Source organism: Neomonachus schauinslandi, chromosome 14, assembly GCF_002201575.2.
Source record: "Neomonachus schauinslandi chromosome 14, ASM220157v2, whole genome shotgun sequence".
In the NCBI taxonomy this organism is placed as follows: domain Eukaryota; kingdom Metazoa; phylum Chordata; class Mammalia; order Carnivora; family Phocidae; genus Neomonachus; species Neomonachus schauinslandi.
The window spans coordinates 83,354,898-83,366,555 of record NC_058416.1 but is presented as its reverse complement, the minus strand read 5'-3'; the positions used below and the strand labels follow the sequence as shown (position 1 = coordinate 83,366,555).

The following is an 11,658-nucleotide window of genomic DNA, read 5'->3' as shown; positions in this document are numbered from 1 at the left end:
TGGTTCAGGGCTTTGTCTGACCCCATGTATCCTAACCAGTCCCATCTGGGATGGTTTCAAAAAGGAAAACGATCTCAGCTTGCAATACGGCCTGGGAAAAAGTCTCCAGTGTGTAAATTGATTGCTTTCCATTTGCAAAAGAGTTGTGGGCTGAGTCTCAGCCTATCCTGATCCTCCAAATTGAGATAATTTTCCTTACTCTACTTTTTATTAGTTTGGGAAGTTGGAGCAAAGGGCTGGAGAGATGAATAATCTAGCTGCTCACTCTATTGTTGAGGCGATGATTTTTAATGCTTCTTTTAAATCCAGGTCATGACACTTTCTTAGGTTATTTAGATACGAGCTCCTGAGCAAATGTCAATCAGAGAGACACAAATTTCACACAGGGCAGAATCATTTCAAAGTTTGGTTGTTTTAATGCAATTTCATTGTTCAAGGTAGTACGGATATATTAAGTGGTTCATTTCCATCCTGAAGAAAACACGAACAGTTTCTACCTTATGTAATTTTGTCAAATTCAAACATGACTCTTTGACCTTTCTCAAAGACAGTTTCTTAATGTATCTTGATAAGATTCTTTATTTCTGGAAAAAAATGTTTAAACCTTCAAGTAGTTTGGAAACATTTGCCTATTTGCTCATTCCTCTGGGCACAGCCTTTCAGAGCACTTAGCCCACCTGTACTGAAGCTCTGTTCTCCCAGCTGGTGGTAGGGCTGCTTGACGGAGGTGATCATGGGAAAATGAGGAGCGAGCAAGCTTTGTCAACTACTTCTAATTCTCTTAATTAGTATGCTACGATCCACCCCAGCTTCTGCAAGGTCAGACATGCAAGACAAGTACTTGGCCAAAAAAGCAGGATTCTAACTAGTGTAAAAATAGATTTTAAATAAAATAGAATCTCTATAGGAAAGAGAATTAGGTTATGCTTTACATTCCCACTCTTGCTTTAAGATATCTGTATATATAAGTCCAAGGGGGACTTGTAGAGTTGGTCTGCCCTAAGTAAAAATTGAGAATGTCTGAGTACATTCATTTTGCAAAGTTACAGGTGAGGTTTTTTGGGAAATGCTACAGCACATCCCACAAAAACGGATAGTGATTAACAATACAGTTTGTGCGCTAACAAGTAACATATAAGACATGTAGGCCAAAGGGGATGACATCTAACCATAGGCTAAAAAACTATTCTAAAATGTGATCATTTGAAAACTCTGGCTAATTCTAAAGCAGAAAACAAACCCCATCATTTAACGGCATGTCTTGTTAACCTATCCAGCTACCTCTTTAGGAAGCTTAAATTCCAACACGGGTCTTACTTTAAGTTTGCTCAATTACTTCGTAGTATGAATTACTTGACGTTAAGGTTTCTAGAGGAAGTACACAGCCCCTCTGTTGGCTCACAACAAGCATTGCATGACTCTTTTAAAGGGGCTCTGTTAAAATTCTAATTTTCGGATTTAGAAACAGCCTTTGGTTGTATCTTGAAAGCATCATTGAAAATCTGCCCAAGCTCCCTCTAGCCGCAACCTGAACATGCAGCCCGATCTTTTGTAAACATTCAGAAAACACTGATCCCAGCAAAATACACAATCAGCTAGTCAGAGGCCTCACTCTGCATTTTCACATGGATGATAAATCTGCCTGCTGATTCTTGCTAGATGCTAGGAAATCCACTCTGAGAGTTGGGTCTTAGAGTAACCCTTCAGCCTCCTCCTTACTTGAGGTTCATAATGTGGTGTGGAGTCATCGAAAACAAAGTAGAAGCGCCACCATTTTTCCTACACTGGGTCCGCTCAGCCTGGGCGGGTTGTTTGTTTTTCCGAGCTAGCCCTGGAGCAAGAGATGGCTGCTGGTGACAGGCTAGTGACTAAAGGTTTACTGGCCCAGCCTCTTTTCCTGTGACCTTCAACCAATTCTTCAATTCCCAGACTGCAGGGAGGGAGGACAGCGACAGGAGACTAACGCTAGGGAATTTTCGTAAATCCTCAGTGGCCAGTGCAAACCTCTCTTTAAAGCAGCTGCTATGACCTCAGGTAACGTGACCTCTGAGGTTGCCAAAAAAAAAAAAAAGTGACGTCTTGAACCAACCCCAGAACTGAATGTCAAATCCACCGACTCAATAAATACAATGGAAAACTGCAGAGCAGAGCTGGGGCTTCTGTCAAGTAGCAAGGCAAAATGGTCATCAGAATGTCTGAGGTTAGTGAACTCCTATGGTGGGAAACAGCGGCCACATCTTAAGCCCTGGCCCACTCCCATCAGCTCTCCTCGCCACGGCCACTGGCCCTCCAGTTACTATAGCGCACGCCAGCCAAGAAAAGATCCGAACAACGGCGGCTCCGTCCTCACTTGTACTTATTCAAGGTCCAACCTCACACGTAGCTGAAGCCCCAGCACACCCTTGCCGTGCCAGGGAGAACAGTCTCAGGGACACCTGTTTCCCAGAGGTCACTTGCCCCTCTTGCTGCGGCCTTTCCTTGAGGGCAGCTTCCCACTGCTGCCCGAAGAGGGGGGGCTGGAGGCCGAGGCCACGGCAATGTTGATCTGTCCCTCCTGGATTTCCTGCCGGGTCTCAGCAGGCAGGTGGTTGATCTTCTGCTGTGTCTCCAGGTAGAACATGACGTCACGCAGTTGCTCCTGGATCTCAGTGATCTGCAGATCCTTCTGGTCACAGGTCTCCTTCAACACCCTCTCCTCCTCCTTCAGTTTGTTCTGCAGGAGGACTTGGTTGGCTCGCAAACACTTGTTCATTTCCTGCTCCTCTTTGAGCTCTGTGGTGAGTTTGGCCACTTTCGTGTTTAGTTGGGTGCACCTTTTACAAAACAAAGGAAGAAAAAAGCATGATTTTCAATTGCTGACACGGTCCCCTTTCTGCTCTGGGACTGAACAGAGGCACTGTGATCTCAGAATCCATTTAGGGACTGGACTCCTCCCCCGTGCGGTGGAAGGAGACTGGTTTGCTGCCACTGCAACAGCTTTACAAAGCAAGGATTTTGCTCGAGTTAACAGCATGGCTTCAGGACAATTTTTCTAAGCATCAGGCATTTTTCAATTGCAGAAACGATTCTGCGATTCATGGTAAAACTACTGCTTCTCTGTTTTGCAGTCTGTGGTTAAATAGGTGGCTTAGAGATAACAGCTACGATAAAGAAGTTATGAGGAAAAGTGACATTCTCGGAGAGTCAAGCGCTCTGACCTCACTGCATTCGCTGGAGGAGAGTTTCCAAGGATAGGGAGTGCCCTATTCTTGATGCTCAATCTTACTCATAAGTAAAGAATTACAAATTAAAACACCATTTGGGATACCATTTTTATGTATCAGAATGCCAAAGAGCTCAGACGTGGGGAAAGAGGAACTTCCACACATTGGCACTGGAACAGGAACTGCTACAAACTCTTTGGAAGTCAATTTGGCAATACCTATAAAAATCAAAATTTTACAATGCCCTCTGCCACACCTATTCTAGGAATTTATCCTACAGAATATATCCCACAGAATATATTTCAGACTACACTGAAAGAAACATGGAGAAAAATGCTCATTGCAACAGAGTTTATAGTAGTCCAAGACTTGAGACAACTTAAACATCCATCAATAGGGAACTGGTTAAAATTATTATGGGACCTCCAGACAATGGAATACTGTGCAACCTTTATGAAGATCAAGATAAATCTAGATGTACCAATATGAAAAAAAAACAAAAAACCTCCAAAACAGAATATTTACCAAAAAGAATACCTAATATTATTCTTTTTTTTTTAGAAAAAAGATTATGTATGTGAGATGTGAGCAAAAGATTTGGAAGAGTAAATATTCACTGGTACCATTAATTAATAATGGTAACCTCTAGATAGATAGCATGATCTACAGGGTGGAAAAAACCTTCCAGTTTTAATTCTTTAATATAGTTTGTTAGGGAGCTGAAAGTATAGGAGAATATTTTAATTTCTCTTAATGCTGTAGTGTTGTTTTTACAGAAGTTTAAAACAAACAAACAAAAACCCTTGGATGCCTGGCTGCCTCAAGAGCACATAACTCTTGATCTCAGGGTTGTGAGTTTGAGCCCCCATGTTGGGTGCAGAGACTGCTTACAAACAAAATGTTTAAAAGAAAACAAACAAACAAAACAAAAAAACTTTGGTGAAGTGTTGTGGGTGAAGAAAAAATTTTGAAACAGAGAGTGGTGACAGTAGCAGGATGTTGTGAATGCCACTTAACGTCACTGACATAGTTTATGTTATATAGATTTTGCCACAATACAAAAAAAAAAAAAAAAAAAAACTATTAAAATAACCCCCGCTTTCGAATAGAGGGAAAACAGGTGAAGGGTAAATGGGGACTCTGCACTATCTTGGTAGCCTCTGTAAATCTGAATTTCTACCAGAATAAAGGTTTACTAAAAAATAAAACAACTTTTAAAGCTATCCTCCTTAAATTTATTTTGTATCTGTTTGTCCGGAAGTAAAAAATCAGTTATTTTTGTGAGTATACTTAAACTAGAAAGTAATTTCAATCAGCAGCAACTATCTTCCCCTAACAGTAGTAGAATACATTTTTGCCACACTGTTTTTGAGCTTTTCGCACCATATTAAACAAGTTTGGCCTTTAATTCCTGTCTAAGGCCAGAGTACACACTGTCTCCGCCTTAGAAAGTCATTCTCCTGAGAGTTCTCAGCCACATGGTTTAGAGAAACTGCAGCTCTGAGCACAAGGCAGTTGCTTTCTAGAGGCAAAAATGAAAGATATTTGCACATACAATAAGCAAAGACGTCGGGGGAGAGTGCTGCATTCCACATGGCATCCACCTGGCATGAAACGCTATGTATTTTTTTTTTTACTTTTTTATTGTTATGTTAATCACCATACATTACATCATTAGTTTTTGATGTAGTGTTCCATGATTCATTGTTTGTGCATAACACCCAGTGCTCCATGCAGAACGTGCCCTCTTTAATACCCATCACCAGGCTAACCCATCCTCCCACCCCTCTCTCCTCTAGAACCCTCAGTTTGTTTTTCAGAGTCCATCGTCTCTCATGGTTCGTCTCCCCTTCCGATTTCCCCCCCTTCATTCTTCCGAAACGCTATAGTTTTTAATAAACGGAAAGTCACAGTAAGTTTGCTCTATATATAGGCAGACCCCTGAAAACCCAGTGATAGACACATTTGGAAAGTGTTTCCACCAGAATGAAGGAGATTAACTATTTATGAGCCTGTTACAATGAAAAAGCTAATTAAAAGAGACCAATTACACCTACTTTCTTTCCACAGACTGCTTTTCTTTTAGGAGATCATTTAGTCTGTGCTCCAGATTATCACATTTCTCAATTGTTTCTTTAAATTTGGTCTTCATGTTGTTAATCTGGAAGAGCAAACAGAGGTCAGTTTCACTTCACAGAGGCATAGTTGTGTGGTCTCTGGGGCTAACTTCACCACTCTTTCTTCAATCACCTGTCTATAACTTTGACAAACCAAACTAAGAAAAGGTGAGACGATCATTTGAAAGAATTTCTGTAATGGAAATAAACATTCTGAAAAATCCTTTTCCCCCCCTTACTGTTTTCATCTATACCAGAGTGATCAGGAGCAGCTGAATGTCAAGCAGAAGACTCAAAAGTGAAGGAAGAGCTTCAGGCAGCAGAGCAGGAGATGGTCTGTCAGAGCCCAGACCAGAGCCTGCTCTTCTTAACTCATCATTTTATTTCCTCCTGAGATTACATTCCAAAAATTACTATCGAAATAATCTAACAAACTAATTTAATCCAAGAAAATGGTGATAACCGATTTTAACTGTTCGGGCCCCTCTCCCAAGCTCTTTATTAATTTTCTCATGTACCACAAAGCCACATGGAACATAAGCAGTTCTTTTTTTTTTTAAAGATTTTATTTATTTATTTGACAGAGAAAGACACAGCGAGAGGGAACACAAACGGGGAGTGGGAGAGGGAGAAGCAGACTCCCCGCAGAGCAGGGAGCCCGATGTGGGACTCGATCCCAGGACTCTGGGATCATGACCTGAGCCGAAGGCAGACGCTTAACGACTGAGCCACCCAGGCGCCCTCCTCCCCAATATTGTTTTAAAATAAAAGACCATGGGCGCCTGGGTGGCCCAGTCGTTAAGCGTCTGCCTTCGGCTCAGGTCATGATCCCAAGGTCCTGGGATCGAGCCCTGCATCAGGCTCCCTGCTCCGCGGGAGGCCTGCTTCTCCGAACTCTCCCACTCCCCCTGCTTGTGTTCCCTCTCTCACTGTGTCTCTCTCTGTCAAATATATAAAATCTTCAAAAAAATAAAATAAATAAAAATAAAATAAAATAAAATAAAAGACCATTAGTTCCTTCGTACGTTTTCTCCTAAACTGACTCCTGTTAGTTTAGAGAAATTGGAAAGGACGAAAACGAGTATCTAAAGGAACCAAACTGTATATGTTTTGCTCATTGAAGATACTTAGGCCAAATGCACTTAAATCAAGATGAAAACCAAGTAACCCCAAAAAGCTCTTTACAATTGCTATACACAAATGTTACAATGGTTTAAATCAGTGCTTTTTAAGATTTTTATTTATTTATTTGACAGAGAGAGAGACAGCGAGAGCAGGAACACAAGCAGGGGGAGTGGGAGAGGGAGAAGTAGGCTTCCTGCCGAGCAAGGAGCCCGATCCCAGGACCCTGGGATCATGACCTGAGCCGAAGGCAGACGCTTAACGACTGAGCCACCCAGGCGCCCTAAATCAGTGCTTTTTAAAACCTTTCTATGAGCCCACAATAAGAAACATTCAATATAAGTATACACACACAACTGACGCCAAGAGCTTCACAACAGTATTAAATATGGCAATGGGCTGATATTTTATACCCATCCTATCCTGTTTCATAAAAATGCCAGCTGCACTCTACCAAACTCATTTCATGATCCACAGCTGGAAAAATACTCATTTACATGGAGCTCCAGGTCCAATGAGAAAAGATGGATCTTTAGGGGAATTCACTTGTCCTGACTGCCTGCTCTATGTTCTTCCTACAAAGTCCCACTAAAACAAGAACCTTCGAGTGGGCATGAGCTTCCAGAACAGACTCTCACACGCTATAGTAATCGCACTACCTAAGGCATGGTGGGGGGTAGGGGCAGGAACCGTATTGTAACAAGTCCACAATGAGGCCCACGAACAAGAATCTCTGTCAGTGGGCGCCTGGATGGCTCAGTTGGTTGAGCGACTGCCTTCGGCTCGGGTCATGATCCTGGAGTCCCTGGATCGAGTCCCGCATCGGGCTCCCTGCTCAGCAGGGAGCCTGCTTCTGCCTCTGACCCTCCCCCCTCTCATGTGCTCTCTCTCTCTCTCATTCTCTCTGTCTCAAATAAATAAATAAAATCTTTAAAAAAAAAAAAAGAATCTCTGTCAGTGAAACCCATGGTCTATTACTGTTTCTCCCTGCACATGGTCTCCTGCTGGAGGTGCCAATGGACAGAGGACTGATCAAAAGGAGGACAGTGGCAGAAACAAAAAGCCTGCATCATCCATTAACTTATGGATAAGCAATATTTGATATTAGAAAACAAAACCTTTTCAAGCCCTTCCAGCTTTTATGTAGGGCTGCCCTTGCCTCCATCTTACCCCTACATAAAAAGAAACACAAGTTTCAGTGTTTAACTTTCCTGCCCCTTGACTTATTTTTCATGGGTATTTGTTAGGGAATGCAGATAATCCTAAAGAATCTGAAAAGGCGGAGAGGACCCTAAGCTTAGCTCTCAAGAGTCTGCGTGAAGCACTTTAGGTATAACCCCTGTGCAAAAACCCATTACTGAGGCTGCGCAGAGTTGCCAATGTTCCTCCCTGAGACTTCATAACTTGACACGAAGTGGCAGCGACTCGTGCTCTGCCTCCTGAGTGCTGTGGGAGGCACGTCCTTCCCATACGTACTCCAATTAAGCCCTATGCAGAACTAGTCCATCAAGCGACCCTGAGTGCCTCTGGAAAGGCACTTTCATCACTTGGAACGTTCTTCTATCAACTACATCAAGAACTTTTAACTAAAGATCATGTTAAAGCTGGTGTTAAGCCTTAATTTTAAAGGCCTGATTTCTCCTCATTTGTAGGCATATCCAGAAACTGGAGCCAAAGGGCCTGGCCAATGTGTAAGCCTGACCCTGCTTAATTCCAGGGTAATCCTAGCTACCGCACAGATGAGACCCAAGCCTGGCTCTGCAGTCCTTATCTGAAGGTCTAGTTATTGCCGGGGACTCACAAAGTTACTAAAATAATCATTAAAAAAAAATTTTAAAGCCTGTATTTAATACTAAGAGGATCAGTGAATTACGAACACTGTCCCTAGAACCTGAGAAAGGTTCTTGGAGCTCCCATTATACACGAACCCTCGGGAGCTCACTAGTTTCCAGACTCCCTACTTTGGAACTGGCAGGGTTCCTTGCACGTGCAGGAGACAATGGGAAAAGCAAGCAAATGAAGCTCTGTGCCCTCCATCTGGGCTTCCACCAAAATCACAGTGCTTTTCTCTTTCACCTGTTGGAGTAGTGAATTGGCATCTTCTTTAAAGGATTTTGTTAAAATTCAAAAACCTCGGGGCGCCTGGGTGGCTCAGTCGTTAAGCGTCTGCCTTTGGCTCAGGTCATGATCCTAGGGTCCTGGGATCGAGCCCCGCATCACGCTCCCTGCTCGGCAGGAAGCCTGCGTCTCCCTCTCCCCTGCTTGTGTTCCCTCTCTCGCTGTGTCTCTCTGTCAGATAAATAAATAAAATCTTTAAAAAAAAAAAAAAAATCCAAAAACCTCTGCCCTGGATAAACAAGGAACCACGGGAATCACTGAAGCTCTAGCACCTCTGCCTTCGTTTCTTCTCTGCAATTTCGAAGAGCTCGGCACCATCTTGCTGCCGCAGAAGCCCACACGTAGCTCCTCAAAGCAGCTGTTCCCAAGCTGACAAACCAACTGGCTGACTCAAATTACAGGCCCTCGTGTGCATACTTCTATTTTTTTTAATGGAATTGCACAAGGCACTAGAAAACCTGATCGAAGTTAACAAATCTCTCCCCAATCGAAAATACCAAAATACTCAAGTCTTTAAATCCAAGTTTTCTTTTTTTAGGGTATATAGCAGATATTTCATTTCTTCCTCATATATTTAATGTAATATCGAGCTCAACATACAATTTTAATCCACTCGTCTTGATTTACTGACCCTAGGTGAGAATATATGTTGGCTTCCCTCCCCTTCTTAAATAATGCTCAGTTGGCTGTATTTCCAACAGCGTATTTTTTCTCTTCCTTCTCCTCTTTTTGACTAATTTCATTCTTATTGTGGTCTAGAATTTCTTGTTGCCTGATACTGCCTTCAGGGGCTAAGTCTGTAATATAATGATGATTCATGTTTTTAACCACTTCTCTCTGGAATTCTGATCTAAAGTTAGATTACTGGGGTGAGCCAACTGATTCCAAATTCTTGTTTTCTTTCTTCTCTCTGTGCACTGCATCTCCCCCCCCCAACCCCGCCCCAGCTTTACTGAGATATAATTGACATATAACAAAGATTTCTTTTTAGAGGCAAAAACAATTCTCTATCTCTGTATCAGACTAAGGAAGATTTCACATTCCTCTTTTCTTGTATCCTGCCTTCTCCCACCCCAACATCAGATAGCCCTGCCATGTGGCACGTCAGCAGCACCAAACCAAAAACTTACTTCCTCTGCTGTGTCCTTCTCTATCCGAACTATCTTGTTTTCCCAGTAGATTCGCTGAGATTCCAGCTGGCTTGTTAGTAAATACGAATACTAGAAACATAGAGAACAGACACCAAAACATAAACCACTGTAGTTTCTTAAATTCAATTAAAACCCGACTTTTAATCACCTACAGAAGAGTAGGTGTAACCATCAGAATGTGTATTATCTCTTGGTTACACTCTCTCAACAAACCAGGGGAATACAGAGATGTCAATTACACTCCTGTCCTGGGGCTTACCATCTAGTCTGGACAAGCAAGCAGAGAAATGTACATTAACAAAGAAGTTTCTGGGGGCGCCTGGGTGGCTCAGTCGTTAAGCGTCTGCCTTCGGCTCAGGTCATGATCCCGGGGTCCTGGAATCGAGCCCCGCGCTGGGCTCCCTGCTCGGCGGGAAGCCTGCTTCTCCCTCTCCCACTCCCCCTGCTTGTGTTCCCTCTCTTCCTGTGTCTCTCTCTGTCAAATAAATAAAATCTTTAAAAAACAAACAAACAAACAAAAAAACAAATAAGTTTCTGTTCAAGCTACCTTTAAGAACCACAGGTTTTTAAATCAAAGTATAATTCAAATCAGCTCACCCCCCTTCAGGAAGCTGTCCCTGTCCTTCCCAGCCTTGGATTAAGCGGTCCTCTCAGCTCATTAACAGCACTTAATCACCAGGTCTCCCTGACTAGACTACCAACTCGTTGAAAGTGAGGGTTCTACCTTTATTTCTGTGGCCCCAGTGCCTGGCACATGCTGGATGTCAAGAAATGTTTGCTACCTGACTGCATGAATGAAGGAACAGTGCCTTGTAACTACAGAGAAAGGACAGATGGCTTACAGCAGTAGGGTCTGGCAAGACTTCTGAGAGAAGGAGAGATTTGGGAGTGCTTTCAACAGATAGAAGGGGACAGGTAAAGACAGAGATCTGATTCCAGAGAACTACTGGACCCAGATGTGAGCTGTGGACATTCAGGATCTCTTCAAGATGAAGGAGTCACATCAATGAGGCAAGGGTGCATGGTATGGACAGATGGAGTCTTTTTTTTTTAAGATTTTATTTACTCATTTGACAGAAAGAGACAGCAAGAGAGGAACACAAGCAGGGGGAGTGGGAGAGGGAGAAGCAGGCTTCCCGCCGAGCAGGGAGCCTGATGCGGGGCTCCATCCCAGGACCCTGGGATCATGACCTGAGCCGAAGGCAGACGCCCAACGACTGAGCCACCCAGGAGCCCCGGACAGATGGAATCTTATGGAAGGCTCTGGGGTATTATATTGAGAAATGTGGGCCGTGGAGTGGCAACATCACATTGCATTTCAGAAAGACCATTCTAAGAGACTAAAAGAGACCTGAATGTTTGTAAACTAGAGAAGACAATGAAGGTGCAAGAGAGAGAAAGGCCAGATGGGGGAAAGTGTGTGGGCCACTGGAATGGGCACCGGGGCTGATCAATGCTGCACTCCCAGCACCTCCAGGAAGACTGGCCGACAGACAGCAGCCCTTGATAAACATTTGTTGAATGAATATATTTAGAGTTAATATGGAAGGGTTGCTTATTCTAGAAACAATGGAGAAGGTTTAAACTTTTTTTCATATTAATACAATTAATAGTAAGAACATCAGCTTTATTTTAGGTCCTTCTACTGAGTCTATTAGACCATAGAAGTCTGGAGATGAGCAAGTTTTCAAATTTCCTTCCAAGGTTAAGTTGTTTGTTTTTTTTTAAGATTTTACTTATTTATTTGAGAGAGACAGAGAGGGAGAGAGAGAGCACCAGCAGGGGGAGGAGCAGAGGGAAAGGGGGGCAAGCAGACTCCATGCTGAGCGCAGAGCCCGACCCGGGGCTCAATCTCACTCAACCGACTGCTTTCGGCTCAGGTCATGATCCCAGGGTCCTGGGACTGAGCCCTGCATTGGGCCCCTTGCTCAGCAGGGAGTCTGTTTC

The 11,658-nt window shown here is 43.2% G+C and overlaps 1 protein-coding gene across 2 annotated transcripts in view; it reads right to left on the bottom strand.

The window, feature by feature from the left end:
* Window positions 1–393: 393 nt before the first annotated feature.
* LOC110588247 (BRCA1 associated protein) overlaps window positions 394–11,658 on the bottom strand; it is a 30,406-nt gene continuing 19,141 nt past the window's right edge. Inside the window, exons 10-12 of one of the 2 annotated variants that reach the window (XM_021698545.1) lie at window positions 9,691–9,780; window positions 5,261–5,364; window positions 394–2,813 (exon numbers count right to left, since the gene is read on the bottom strand). In XM_021698545.1, the coding sequence (XP_021554220.1) occupies window positions 2,450–2,813; window positions 5,261–5,364; window positions 9,691–9,780 (558 nt within the window). In that variant the 3' untranslated portion in view covers window positions 394–2,449. The remainder of the gene's footprint in view (window positions 2,814–5,260; window positions 5,365–9,690; window positions 9,781–11,658) is intronic. The other variant, XM_021698546.2, reaches the window with a different exon arrangement.